General features: G+C 41.9%; 1 protein-coding gene across 1 annotated transcript; it reads right to left on the bottom strand.

Annotated features, from left to right (window-relative positions):
- Nucleotides 1-1945: 1945 nt before the first annotated feature.
- Nucleotides 1946-15463, bottom strand: LOC120040700 (intelectin-like). Its single transcript, XM_038985768.1, has 7 exons — nt 15439-15463; nt 12187-12348; nt 10960-11207; nt 6459-6617; nt 5485-5602; nt 3158-3261; nt 1946-2425 (listed from the first exon to the last, which is right to left on the bottom strand). Exons 1-7 carry the CDS (start codon nt 15461-15463, stop codon nt 2273-2275), a joined length of 969 nt encoding a protein of 322 aa, XP_038841696.1. The 3' UTR covers nt 1946-2272.
- Between the last annotated feature and the right edge of the window lie 697 nt (nt 15464-16160).

The raw sequence follows: 16160 nt of genomic DNA, 5'->3' as shown, positions 1-16160 counted from the left end.
GTTTTCTATTCAATATCATGGAATGGTTAGTTTTCTATTCAATACAATGGAATGGTTAGTTTTCTATTCAATATCATGGAATGGTTAGTTTTCTATTCAATACCATGGAATGGTTAGTTTTCTATTCAATACCATGGAATGGTTAGTTTTCTATTCAATATCATGGAATGGTTGGTTTTCTATTCAATACCATGGAATGGTTAGTTTTCTATTCAATACCATGGAATGGTTAGTTTTCTATTCAATATCATGGAATGGTTAGTTTTCTATTCAATACCATGGAATGGTTAGTTTTCTATTCAATATCATGGAATGGTTAGTTTTCTATTCAATACCATGGAATGGTTAGTTTTCTATTCAATATCATGGAATGGTTGGTTTTCTATTCAATACCATGGAATGGTTAGTTTTCTATTCAGTACCATGGAATGGTTAGTTTTCTATTCAATATCATGGAATGGGTAGTTTTCTATTCAATATCATGGAATGGTTAGTTTTCTATTCAATACAATGGAATGGTTAGTTTTCTATTCAATATCATGGAATGGTTAGTTTTCTATTCAATACCATGGAATGGTTAGTTTTCTATTCAATACCATGGAATGGTTAGTTTTCTATTCAATATCATGGAATGTTTGGTTTTCTATTCAATACCATGGAATGGTTAGTTTTCTATTCAATACCATGGAATGGTTAGTTTTCTATTCAATATCATGGAATGGTTAGTTTTCTATTCAATACCATGGAATGGTTAGTTTTCTATTCAATATCATGGAATGGGTAGTTTTCTATTCAATATCATGGAATGGTTAGTTTTCTATTCAATACCATGGAATGGTTAGTTTTCTATTCAATGCCATGGAATGGTTAGTTTTCTATTCAATACCATGGAATGGTTAGTTTTCTTTTCAATATCATGGAATGGTTAGTTTTCTATTCAATACCATGGAATGGTTAGTTTTCTATTCAATACCATGGAATGGTTAGTTTTCTATTCAATACCATGGAATGGTTAGTTTTCTATTCAATACCATGGAATGGTTAGTTTTCTATACAATACCGTGGAATGGTTAGTTTTCTATACAATATCATGGAATTGTTAGTTTTCTATTCAATACCATGGAATGGGTAGTTTTCTATTCAATACAATGGAATGGTTAGTTTTCTATTCAATACCATGGAATGGTTAGTTTTCTATTCAATATCATGGAATGGGTAGTTTTTTATTCAATACAATGGAATGGTTAGTTTATATTCAATACCATGGAATGGTTAGTTTTCTATTCAATACCATGGAATGGTTAGTTTTCTATTCAATACAATGGAATGGGTAGTTTTCTATTCAATACCATGGAATGGTTAGTTTTCTATTCAATACCATGGAATGGTTAGTTTTCTATTCAATATCATGGAATGGTTAGTTTTCTATTCAATACCATGGAATGGTTCGTTTTCTATTCAATACCATGGAATGGTTAGTTTTCTATTCAATACCATGGAATGGTTAGTTTTCTATTCAATACCATGGAATGGTTAGTTTTCTATTCAATACCATGGAATGGTTAGTTTTCTATTCAATACCATGGAATGGTTAGTTTTCTATTCAATACCATGGAATGGTTAGTTTTCTATTCAATACCATGGAATGGTTAGTTTTCTATTCAATACCATGGAATGGTTAGTTTTCTATTCAATACAATGGAATGGGTAGTTTTCTATTCAATACCATGGAATGGTTAGTTTTCTATTCAATACCATGGAATGGTTAGTTTTCTATTCAATATCATGGAATGGTTAGTTTTCTATTCAATACAATGGAATGTTTAGTTTTCTATTCAATACCATGGAATGGTTAGTTTTCTATTCAATATCATGGAATGGTTAGTTTTCTATTCAATACCATGGAATGGTTAGTTTTCTATTCAATACCATGGAATGGTTAGTTTTCTATTCAATACCATGGAATGGTTAGTTTTCTATTCAATACCATGGAATGGTTAGTTTTCTATTCAATACCATGGAATGGTTAGTTTTCTATTCAATACCATGGAATGGTTAGTTTTCTATACAATACCATGGAATGGTTAGTTTTCTATTCAATACCATTGAATGGTTCGTTTTCTATACAATATCATGGAATGGTTGGTTTTCTATACAATATCATGGAATGGTTGGTTTTCTATTCAATATCATGGAATGGTTGGTTCATTTGGACAATAAAGGTGTATTCTTTACAGTGTATAGAACATAGTAAACGGTTGTTGGATGGAATTTAACGGTAGAAGAGCAGGACAGCAGCTTCGGTGATCTCCCTGGACGCACTAACGCCTGTGTTGGTCCCGTAACCGTTCGTGTCAAAGCCAGTGAAGTCACCACACTGACTGGGAGCATCCTCAGGGAAGTGTCCACCACCACCTATACAGTACTGCACACACACACACACACACACACACACACACACACACACACACACACACACACACACACACACACACACACACACACACACACACACACACACACACACACACACACACACACGTTATGAAACAGATGGACACATGCATGTCATCTAATGCTTGCACACACAGACACACACAAACACACACACAAACAAACAGACAAACACATAGACACACACACACACACACACACACACACGCGCACACACACACACACACACACACACACACACACACACACACACACATTATGAAACAGATGGACACATGCATGTCATCTAATGCTTGCACACACAGACACACACAAACACACACACAAACAAACAGACAAACACATAGACACACACACACACACATAGATACACACACACAGACCCACACACACAGACACACACACACACACACACACACACACACACACACACACACACACACTCACAGAGACACAGACACACACACACACAGACACACAGACACACACACACACAGACACACACAAAGACACACACAGACACACAGACACACAGACACAGACACAGACACACACACACACACACAGACACAGACACACACACACACACAGACACAGACATAGACACACACAGACACACAGACACAGACACACACACACACACACACACACACACAGTAATTATTTGCCTTAAAAAATACCACGATTGTTCATTTTAACTTACATGTTCAGTGTTACAGCCAGTTGGTTTGACCCCAGAGCAGATGGCCATGGCTGCTCGTTCATAATTTATGGCTCTGAACGTGATGAAGCCAGGTTGAAACTCACCTTTAGGAGATAAAGAACATGGCAGAAACATGATATAAACGTATACAAGCCACGTCATTTATTCCATAGACAGATTCCCCTTCTGTATAAACTTAATGACAGTAACGTTGTTCTCATCTACAGGCGTATATACTGTATATATTTATAAACTGTGTGGTTCGAGCCCTAAATGCTGATTGGCTGATGCCGTGGTATATCAGACCGTATACCACAGGTATGACAAAACATGTATTTTTACTGCTCTAATTACGTTGGTAGCCTGTTTATAATAGCAATAAGGCACCTCGGGGGGTTGTGGTATGTGGCCAATATACCACGGCTAAGGGCTGTATCCAGGCACTCTGTGTTGCGTCGTGCCTAAGAACAGCCCTTAGCCGTGGTATATTGGCCATATACCACACACCCTTAAATATATATGTTCTTTTCAGGGGGGTGTATATTTAGTTTGAGTGAAAGACCACTCTATTATGTCTATGTGTCATGGTGGATAAAATATGATTGAATAAAAATCACATACTTCCTGAGATAAAGGAACAACAGTTTATACAGTTGAAGTGGGAAGTTTACATACACTTAGGTGGGAGTCATTAAAACTCGTTTTTCAATCACTCCACAAATTTCTTGTTGACAAACTATAGTTTTGGCAAGTCGGTTACAACATTTACTTTGTGCATGACACAAGTAATTTTTCCAACAATTGTTTACAAACAGATAATTTCACTTATAATTCACTGTATCACAATTCCAGTGGGTCAGAAGTTTACATACACTAAATGATGTCATGGCTTTAGAAGCTTCTGATAGGCTAATTGACATCATTTGAGTCAATTGGAGGTGTACCTGTGGATGTATTTCAAGGCCTACCTTCAAACTCAGTGCCTCTTTGCTTGACATCATGGGAAAATCAAAAGAAATCAGGCAAGACCTCAGAAAAACAATTGTAGACCTCCACAAGTCTGGTTCATCCTTGGGAACAATTTCCAAATGCCTGAAGGTACCACGTTCATCTGTACAAACAATAGTACGCCAGTATAAACACCATGGGACCACGCAGCCGTCATACCGCTCAGGAAGGAGACACGTTCTGTCTCCTAGAGATGAACGTACTTTGGTGCGAAAAGTGCAAATCAATCCCAAAACAACAGCAAAGGACCCTGTGAAGATGCTGGAGGAAACAGGTACAAAAGTATCTATATCCACAGTAAAATGAGTCCTATATCAACATAACCTGAATGGCCGCTCAGCAAGGAAGAAGCCACTGCTACAAAAACCGCCATAAAAAAGCCAGACTACGGTTTGCAACTGCATATGGGGACAAAGATCGTACTTTTTGGAGAAATGTCCTCTGGTCTGATGAAACAAAAATAGAACTGTTTGGCCATAATGACCATCGTTATGTTTGGAGGGAAAAGGGGGAGGCTTGCAAGCTGAAGAACACCATCCCAACCGTGAAGCACGGGGGTGGCAGCATCATGTTGTGGGGGTGATTTGCTGCAGGAGGGACTGGTGCACTAAACAAAATAAATGGCATCATGAGGCAGGAAAGTTATTGGATATATTGACGCAACATCTCAAGACATCAGTCAGGAAGTTAAAGCTTGGTCGCAAATGGGTCTTCCAATTGGACAATGACCCCAAGCATACTTCCGAAGTTGTGGCAAAATGGCTTAAGGACAACAAAGTCAAGGTATTGGAGTGGCCATCACAAAGCCCTGACCTCAATCCCATAGAAAATTTTTGGGAAGAACTGAAGAAGTGTGTGCGAGCAAGGAGGCCTACAAACCTGACACAGTTACACCAGCTTTGTCAGGAGGAATGGGCCAAAATTCACCCAACTTATTGTGGGAAGTTTGTGGAAGGCTACCCGAAATATTTGACACAAGTTAAACAATTTAATGGCAACGCTACCAAATACTATTTGAGTGTATGTAAACTTCTGACCCACTGGGAATGTGATGAAGGAAATAAAACTGAAAAAAATCATTCTCTCTACTATTATTCTGACATTTCAAATTCTTAAAATAAAGTGGTGATCCTAACTGACCTAAGGCAGGGATTTTTTTTACTAGGATTAAATGTCAGGAATTGTGATAAACTGAGTTTAAATGTATTTGGCTGAGCTGTATGTAAACTTCCGTCTTCAACTGTATGTCTACAGATATATTTCAGTTCATCACTCTCTTTCATTAGTTCATGGTTGATCATATTAAAGAGGCCCCGTACTTCTTGAGCTGGGTCCATACAGCTGTCTGGTGGTTTCTGTGTCTCCATGGTCATAGACAACAGGAACGGATGGTCCTCTGTTGCTGCAAGACCCCACATTGTATCTCACCGGGTGGGTCTGGGATATCAGAACACAACATGTCATGGGGGGGGGGGGTCTCAAGACTGTGTTAACCTGCTGAGCTAAAGCCTAGGCATAAGCTTGATGCATTAGTTTGTCAAAGTTATTCATAACGCAAATGTGGACCAAACCACCTCAAACACCTGTGTAAGTACGTTTAACAAGAACACATCAATTGTACTGTGTGTGTCTGTGTATGTGGGTCTGAGTGTGTGTGTGTGTGTGTGTGTGTGTGTGTGTGTGTGTGGGTCTGAGTGTGTGTGTGTGTGTGTGTGTCTGTGTATGTGGGTCTGAGTGTGTGTGTGTGTGTGTGTGTGTGTGTGTGTGTGTGGGTCTGAGTGTGTGTGTGTGTGTGTGTGTGTGTGTGTGTGTGTGTGTGTGTGTGTGTGTGTGTGTGGGTCTGAGTGTGTGTGTGTGTGTGTGTGTGTGTGTGTGTGTGTGTGTGTGTGTGTGTGTGTGTGTGTGTGTGTGTGTGTGTGTGTGTGTGTGTGTGTGTGTGTCTGAGTGTGCATGTGTGTGTGTGTGTGTGTGTGTGTGTGGGTCTGAGTGTGTATGTGTGTGTGTGTGTGTGTGTGTGTGTGTGTGTGTGTGTGTGTGTGTGTGTGTGTGTGTGTGTGTGTGTGTGTGTGTGTGTGTGTGTGTGTGTGTGTGTGTGTGTGTGTGTGTCTGAGTGTGTGTGTGTGTGTGTGTGTGTGTGTGTGTGTGTGGGTCTGAGTGTCTGTGTGTGTGTGTGTGTGTGTGTGTGTGTGTGTGTGTGTGTGTGTGTGTGTGTGTGTGTGTGTGTGTGTGTGTGTGTGTGTGTGTGTGTGTGTGTGTGTGTGTGTGTGTGTGTGTGTGTGTATGTGTTTGATACCTTGAAGAGTTGGTGCAGGTTGCCTCCGTGCAGGGTGAGGAAGCGTCTCTCTGTGTGGTAACGCAGGACGGACGCCAGGTTCCAGTGTTCCATAGGAGAGTTGTTGGGAACGTGCCACACAGACATGTCCTCCGCCACGATGTCATAATACCCAGGGTTCTGAGGGAGACAGGAGGAGATGTATTAATACCCAGGGTTCTGAGGGAGACAGGAGATGTCATAATACCCAGGGTTCTGAGGGAGACAGGAGGAGATGTATTAATACCCAGGGTTCTGAGGGAGACAGGAGGAGATGTATTAATACCCAGGGTTCTGAGGGAGACAGGAGATGTCATAATACCCAGGGTTCTGAGGGAGACAGGAGGAGATGTATTAATAACTTCCACAAAGCTGTGAACGATCTGAGAGACAAGGCAAGAAGGGCCTTCTATGCCATCAAAAGGAACATAAATTTCAACATACCAATTAGGATCTGGCTAAAAATACTTGAATCAGTCATAGAGCCCATTGCCCTTTATGGTTGTGAGGTCTGGGGTCCGCTCACCAACCAAGATTTCACAAAATGGGACAAACACCAAATTGAGACTCTGCATGCAGAATTCTGCAAAAATATCCTCCGTGTACAACGTAGAACACCAAATAATGCATGCAGAGCAGAATTAGGCCGATACCCACTAATTATCAAAATCCAGAAAAGAGCCGTTAAATTCTACAACCACCTAAAAGGAAGCGATTCCCAAACCTTCCATAACAAAGCCATCACCTACAGAGAGATGAACCTGGAGAAGAGTCCCCTAAGCAAGCTGGTCCTAGGGCTCTGTTCACAAACACAAACACACCCCACAGAGCCCCAGGACAACAGCACAATTAGACCCAACCAAATCATGAGAAAACAAAAAGATAATTACTTGACACATTGGAAAGAATTAACAAAAAAACAGAGCAAACTAGAATGCTATTTGGCCCTAAACAGAGAGTACACAGTGGCAGAATACCTGACCACTGTGACTGACCCAAACTTAAGGAAAGCTTTGACTATGTACAGACTCAGTGAGCATAGCCTTGCTATTGAGAAAGGCCGCCGTAGGCAGACATGGCTCTCAAGAGAAGACAGGCTATGTGCACACTGCCCACAAAATGAGGTGGAAACTGAGCTGCACTTCCTAACCTCCTGCCCAATGTATGACCATATTAGAGAGACATATTTCCCTCAGATTACACAGATCCACAAAGAATTTGAAAACAAATCCAATTTTGATAAACTCCCATATCTACTGGGAGAAATTCCACAGTGTGCCATCACAGCAGCAAGATTTGTGACCTGTTGCCACAAGAAAAGGGCAACCAGTGAAGAACAAACACCATTGTAAATACAACCCATATTTATGCTTATTTATTTTAACTTGTGTGCTTTAACCATTTGTACATTGTTACAACACTGTATATATATAATATAACATTTGTAATGTCTTTATTGTTTTGAAACTTCTGTATGTGTAATGTTTACTGTTAATTTGTATTGTTTATTTCACTTTTGTATAATATCTACCTCACTTGCTTTGGCAATGTTAACACATGTTTCCCATGCCAATAAAGCCCATTGAATTGAATTGAAAAATTAATACCCAGGGTTCTGAGGGAGACAGGAGATGTCATAATACCCAGGGTTCTGAGGGAAACAGGAGGAGATGTATTAATACCCAGGGTTCTGAGGGAGACAGGAGATGTATTAATACCCAGGGTTCTGAGGGAGACAGGAGGAGATGTATTAATACCCAGGGTTCTGAGGGAGACAGGAGGAGATGTATTAATACCCAGGGTTCTGAGGGAGACAGAAGGAGATGTATTAATACCCAGGGTTCTGAGGGAGACAGGAGATGTATTAATACCCAGGGTTCTGAGGGAGACAGGAGGAGATGTATTAATACCCAGGGTTCTGAGGGAGACAGGAGGAGATGTATTAATACCCAGGGTTCTGAGGGAGACAGGAGATGTATTAATACCCAGGGTTCTGAGGGAGACAGGAGGAGATGTATTAATACCCAGGGTTCTGAGGGAGACAGGAGGAGATGTATTAATACCCAGGGTTCTGAGGGAGACAGGAGGAGATGTATTAATACCCAGGGTTCTGAGGGAGACAGGAGGAGATGTATTAACACCCAGGGTTCTGAGGGAGACAAGAGATGTATTAATACCCAGGGTTCTGAGGGAGACAAGAGGAGATGTATTAATACCCAGGGTTCTGAGGGAGACAGGAGATGTCATAATACCCAGGGTTCTGAGGGAGACAGGAGGAGATGTATTAATACCCAGGGTTCTGAGGGAGACAGGAGATGTATTAATACCCAGGGTTCTGAGGGAGACAGGAGGAGATGTATTAATACCCAGGGTTCTGAGGGAGACAGGAGGAGATGTATTAATACCCAGGGTTCTGAGGGAGACAGAAGGAGATGTATTAATACCCAGGGTTCTGAGGGAGACAGGAGATGTATTAATACCCAGGGTTCTGAGGGAGACAGGAGGAGATGTATTAATACCCAGGGTTCTGAGGGAGACAGGAGGAGATGTATTAATACCCAGGGTTCTGAGGGAGACAGGAGATGTATTAATACCCAGGGTTCTGAGGGAGACAGGAGGAGATGTATTAATACCCAGGGTTCTGAGGGAGACAGGGGGAGATGTATTAATACCCAGGGTTCTGAGGGAGAGAGGAGATGTATTAATACCCAGGGTTCTGAGGGAGACAGGAGGAGATGTATTAATACCCAGGGTTCTGAGGGAGACAGGAGGAGATGTATTAATACCCAGGGTTCTGATGGAGACAGGAGATGTATTAATACCCAGGGTTCTGATGGAGACAGGAGGAGATGTATTAATACCCAGGGTTCTGAGGGAGACAGGAGGAGATGTATTAATACCCAGGGTTCTGAGGGAGACAGGAGGAGATGTATTAATACCCAGGGTTCTGAGGGAGACAGGAGATGTATTAATACCCAGGGTTCTGAGGGAGACAGGAGGAGATGTATTAATACCCAGGGTTCTGAGGGAGACAGGAGGAGATGTATTAATACCCAGGGTTCTGAGGGAGACAGGAGGAGATGTATTAATACCCAGGGTTCTGAGGGAGACAGGAGGAGATGTATTAATACCCAGGGTTCTGAGGGAGACAGGAGGAGATGTATTAATACCCATGGTTCTGAGGGAGACAGGAGGAGATGTATTAATACCCAGGGTTCTGAGGGAGACAGGAGGAGATGTATTAACACCCAGGGTTCTGATGGAGACAGGAGGAGATGTATTAATACCCAGGGTTCTGAGGGAGACAGGAGGAGATGTATTAACACCCAGGGTTCTGAGGGAGACAGGAGGAGATGTATTAATACCCAGGGTTCTGAGGGAGACAGGAGGAGATGTATTAATACCCAGGGTTCTGAGGGAGACAGGAGGAGATGTATTAATACCCAGGGTTCTGAGGGAGACAGGAGGAGATGTATTAATACCCAGGGTTCTGAGGGAGACAGGAGGAGATGTATTAACACCCAGGGTTCTGAGGGAGACAGGAGGAGATGTATTAATACCCAGGGTTCTGAGGGAGACAGGAGGAGATGTATTAATACCCAGGGTTCTGAGGGAGACAGGAGGAGATGTATTAATACCCAGGGTTCTGATGGAGACAGGAGGAGATGTATTAATACCCAGGGTTCTGAGGGAGACAGGAGGAGATGTATTAATACCCAGGGTTCTGAGGGAGACAGAAGGAGATGTATTGATTTGTGTTTTGCTTCAGGAAATGCACTGAAGTTCCAATTCCAATTTTTCAAGGCACTTCAATGGGAAGTATTTGTAATTGTAACATGATTAACTTTCTAGACAGACTGGAATTGAAATGGAATTGAGCCCAACCCTGCTGTACAAGTTTTTTTGTTAATTTAGTTTACACCCCATCGTATGATATAGCAATCTGATCATCTATTTAACATATCAGCTTAAACCCCATCATATCATAAAGCAATCTGATGCCCGATTGTACAGTCGATGAGGTGGATATCGAAGAAAAACAATCTAGTCTAAACAACACTCGATTGATTGAGATTGAGACTAGACCGTCAAGACCAGACAAAAGTAGATGATTTAGAAAAATACATCTAGACTAGACAAAACTAGATGATCTAGAAAAAGTGATTGAGACTAGACCGTCAAGACTAGACAAAAGTAGATGATCTAGAAAAAAGACATATAGACTAGACAAAACTAGATGATCTAGAAAAAGCGATTGAGACTAGACCGTCAAGACTAGACAAAAGTAGATGATCTAGAAAAATACATCTAGACTAGACAAAACTAGAAGATATAGAAAAAACGATTGAAACTAGACCGTCAAGACTAGACAAAAGTAGATGATCTAGAAAAATACATCTAGACTAGACAAAACTAGATGATCTAGAAAAAACGATTGAGACTAGACCTTCTAGACTAGACAAGACAAAACAAGTTGCTCTACCTTGAAGTCGTCAGAGGTGGCGCCCTCTGCTGTTCCAAAGGTGACCCTGTTGGCCCAGTTCCCTTCTCCGTCTGGCCGGTTGGGGTTACTACCCTGCTCACTGGACCAGCGGTCACCCACCGTGCACTTCCCATACATGTTGTTCTCGTGCACGCTCGCCACCAGGGTCCAGCCGCCGCCCGCTGTGGTCATGTCACAGAAGGTCTGGTACACCACCCCGCTGGTCGTAGTCAGGTAGTACAGACCATCTGACAGACAGAGAAATATATTAGAAATATATATCCAAATATATTGAAATGTACATAATTACGTATGTTGAAATATGTAAATAGATACTGTACCAGTCAAAAGTTCGGACACACCTCCTTATTCTAGGTTTTTTCTATATTTGTACTATTTTCTACATTGTAGAATAATAGTGAAGACATCAAAACTTAAATAATACAAATGGAATCATGTAGTAACTAAAAAATAGTGTTAAACAAATCAAAATATATTTTATATTTTAGATTCTTCAAAGTAGCCGCCCTTTGCCTTGATGACAGCTTTGCACACTCTTGGCATCCTTTACTTGTTTAGTTACTACATGATTCCATATGTGTTATTTCATAGTTTTGATGTCTTCACTGTAATTCTACAATGTAGAAAATAGTAAAAATAAAGAAAAATCCTGGAATGAGTAGCTGTGTCCTGGTACTGTATCTTGAAATATATACCTACATATATTGAAGTATTTAACAATATATTGAACTATATACTTACGTATAAGCAAGTGTAAACCTAAATATACTAACATATATGTAAATATAGCAAAGTAAATGCCTAAATATATCGAAATATAACGAAATATAAATGCCCATCTGAGGAGTAAATTCTTTGTAACCATGGTGATACTCAATGTACTTTACACGCAACACCAAACATAACCACCGGGTGGCGACAGATAAACAGTACAAGATTGGCACTGCTATTCTTTCGGTTGTAGTCTGAGTGTTCAGACATGAATAATAATTTAATATACAGCACCGCAGTGTACAGCAGTTATAAACATGGGTGGTCCTGTGTAGCACGGAGCAAGGCTACGTTAGGAGTGTGGGTTTATGTCCCACTGGGGAAACTCATGTGAAAATGTTTGCACGTAATCCTGTAAGACGCTTTGAATAAAAGCATCTGCTAAATGGCATATATAGTTTATATATTATTATTATTATATAAAATGTTTCTTACCTTCGTGTTGGTTATATCTGTCCCTTGTTTCTTTACAGCTCCTGGCAACGTATCGTGTTCTGTTCCTCAGCCTCTCCAAGCTGTTGAAGTCAGTTCTGAGAGACTGGAAACTGGGCCCAACCCCGACTGCATGTCTGCCCTCGTGGACCGCCTGCACGGCTACTGGAAATCAAGAAGACGAGAGGAAAGTTCAAATACTTAGTACACGTATGTGTTTTATTATTATATTATTATTAATAATAATTATTATTATTATTTATTATTATATTTCACTAGGCGACTCAGTTATGAACAAATTCTCATTTACAATGACGGCCTACCGCAGCCAAACCTGACGATGCTGGGCCTATTGTCTGCCGCCCTATTGGACGCCCAATCAGACAGAGAGACAGAGAGAGACAGAGACAGAGACAGAGACAGAGACAGAGACAGAGACAGAGAGAGAGAGAGAGAGAGAGAGAGAGAGAGAGAGAGAGAGAGAGAGAGAGAGAGAGAGAGAGAGAGAGAGAGAGACCAATAGAGAGACTCTAACCAATTCTGGGAAAATTGGAAAACACTAAACAAACAACAACACGAAGAATTATCTATCCAAAATGGAGATGTATGGGTAAACCACTTCTCCAATCTTTTTGGCTCTATAACAAAGAATAAAGAGCAAAAACATATACATGATCAAATACAAATCCTAGAATCAACTATTAAAGACTACCAGAACCCACTGGATTCTCCAATTACCTTGAATGAGTTACAGGACAAAATAAAAACCCTCCAACCCAAAAAGGCCTGTGGTGTTGATGGTATCCTTAATGAAATGATCAAATATACAGACAAAAAATTCCAATTGGCTATACTAAAACTCTTTAACATCGTCCTTAGCTCTGGCATCTTCCCCAATATTTGGAACCAAGGACTGATCACCCCAATCCACAAAAGTGGAGACAAATTTGACCCCAATAACTACCGTGGAATATGCGTCAACAGTAACCTTGGTAAAATACTCTGCATTATCATTAACAGCAGACTCGTACATTTCCTCAATGAACACAATGTACTGAGCAAATGTCAAATTGGCTTTTTACCAAATTACCGTACAACAGACCATGTATTCACCCTACACACCCTAATTGACAACCAAACAAACCAAAACAAAGGCAAAGTCTTCTCATGCTTTGTTGATTTCAAAAAAGCCTTCGACTCAATTTGGCATGAGGGTCTGCTATACAAATTGATGGAAAGTGGTGTTGGGGGTAAAACATACGACATTATAAAATACATGTACACAAACAACAAGTGTGCGGTTAAAATTGGCAAAAAACACACACATTTCTTCACACAGGGTCGTGGGGTGAGACAGGGATGCAGCTTAAGCCCCACCCTCTTCAACATAAATATCAACGAATTGGCGCGGGCACTAGAACAGTCTGCAGCACCCGGTCTCACCCTACTAGAATCCGAAGTCAAATGTCTACTGTTTGCTGATGATCTGGTGCTTCTGTCACCAACCAAGGAGGGCCTACAGCAGCACCTAGATCTTCTGCACAGATTCTGTCAGACCTGGGCCCTGACAGTAAATCTCAGTAAGACCAAAATAATGGTGTTCCAAAAAAGGTCCAGTCGCCAGGACCACAAATTCCATCTAGACACCGTTGCCCTAGAGCACACAAAAAACTATACATACCTCGGCCTAAACATCAGCGCCACAGGTAACTTCCACAAAGCTGTGAACGATCTGAGAGACAAGGCAAGAAGGGCATTCTATGCCATCAAAAGGAACATAAATTTCAACATACCAATTAGGATCTGGCTAAAAATACTTGAATCTGTCATAGAGCCCATTGCCCTTTATGGTTGTGAGGTCTGGGGTCCGCTCACCAACCAAGATTTCACAAAATGGGGCAAACACCAAATTGAGACTCTGCATGCAGAATTCTGCTAAAATATCCTCCGTGTACAACGTAGAACACCAAATAATGCATGCAGAGCAGAATTAGGCCGATACCCACTAATTATCAAAATCCAGAAAAGAGCCGTTAAATTCTACAACCACCTAAAAGGAAGCGATTCCCAAACCTTCCATAACAAAGCCATCACCTACAGAGAGATGAACCTGGAGAAGAGTCCCCTAAGCAAGCTGGTCCTAGGGCTCTGTTCACAAACACAAACACACCCCACAGAGCCCCAGGACAACAGCACAATTAGACCCAACCAAATCATGAGAAAACAAAAAGATAATTACTTGACACATTGGAAAGAATTAACAAAAAAACAGAGCAAACTAGAATGCTATTTGGCCCTAAACAGAGAGTACACAGTGGCAGAATACCTGACCACTGTGACTGACCCAAACTTAAGGAAAGCTTTGACTATGTACAGACTCAGTGAGCATAGCCTTGCTATTGAGAAAGGCCGCCGTAGGCAGACATGGCTCTCAAGAGAAGACAGGCTATGTGCACACTGTCCACAAAATGAGGTGGAAACTGAGCTGCACTTTCTAACCTCCTGCCCAATGTATGACCATATTAGAGACACATATTTCCCTCAGATTACACAGATCCACAAAGAATTCGAAAACAAATCCAATTTTGATAAACTCCCATATCTACTGGGTGAAATTCCACAGTGTGCCATCACAGCAGCAAGATTTGTGACCTGTTGTCACAAGAAAAGGGCAAACAGTGAAGAACAAACAGCATTGTAAATACAACCCATATTTATGCCTATTTATTTTAACCTGTGTGCTTTAACCATTCGTACATTGCTACAACACGGTATATATATATAATATGACATTTGTAATGTCTTTATTGTTTTGAAACTTCTGTATGTGTAATGTTTACTGTTAATTTGTATTGTTTGTTTCACTTTTGTGTATTGCTACCTCACTTGCTTTGGCAATGTTAACACATGTTTCCCATGCCAATAAAGCCCCTTGAATTGAATTGAATTGAATTGAATTGAGAGAGAGAGAGAGAGAGAGAGAGAGAGAGAGAGAGAGAGAGAGAGAGAGAGAGAGAGAGAGAGAGAGAGAGAGAGAGAGAGAGAGAGAGAGAGTGCGTGCGTGCGTGCGTGCGTGCGTGCGTGCGTGCGTGCGTGCGTGCGTGCGTGCGTGCGTGCGTGCGTGCGTGCGTGCGTGCGTGCGTGCGTGCGTGTGCTACATGACATTAATACAGTAAACCCTACAGAGGATTAAAGCCCATAGAGTCTGGAGTTGTATCTCCATACTGGTCCTAAAATAATAAGGAAACAATTCACCTGAGGTATTGTTGCCTCTGTACATCTTACAATTACATTACACAGCTGTGTCGTGGTAGGCTATCTGGGAGGGGTGGAGGGGTCGCTGTAACGTGGTAGACTATCTGGGAGGGGTGGAGGGGTCGCTGTAACATGGTAGGCTATCTGGGAGGGGTGGAGGGGTCGCTGTAACGTGGTAGGCTATCTGGGAGGGGTGGAGGGGTCGCTGTAACGTGGTAGGCTATCTGAGAGGGGTGGAGGGGTCGCTGTAACGTGGTAGGCTATCTGGGAGGGGTGGAGGGGTCGCTGTAACGTGGTAGGCTATCTGGGAGGGGGTGGAGGGGTCGCTGTAACGTGGTAGGCTATCTGGGAGGGGTGGAGGGGTCGCTGTAACGTGGTAGGCTATCTGGGAGGGGTGGAGGGGTCGCTGTAACATGGTAGACTATCTGGGAGGGGTGGAGGGGTCGCTGTAACGTGGTAGGCTATCTGGGAGGGGTGGAGGGGTCACTGTAACGTGGTAGACTATCTGGGAGGGGTGGAGGGGTCGCTGTAATGTGGTAGGCTATCTGGGAGGGGTGGAGGGGTCGCTGTAACGTGGTAGGCTATCTGGGAGGGGTGGAGGGGTCGCTGTAACGTGGTAGGCTATCTGGGAGGGGTGGAGGGGTCGCTGTAACGTGGTAGGCTATCTGGGAGGGGTGGAGGGGTCGCTGTAACGTGGTAGGCTATCTGGGTGGGGTGGAGGG

This window comes from Salvelinus namaycush, unplaced genomic scaffold, assembly GCF_016432855.1.
Source record: "Salvelinus namaycush isolate Seneca unplaced genomic scaffold, SaNama_1.0 Scaffold374, whole genome shotgun sequence".
Classification (NCBI taxonomy): domain Eukaryota; kingdom Metazoa; phylum Chordata; class Actinopteri; order Salmoniformes; family Salmonidae; genus Salvelinus; species Salvelinus namaycush.
The sequence above is the reverse complement of the archived record's forward strand: the minus strand, read 5'-3'. Positions and strand labels throughout refer to the sequence as shown.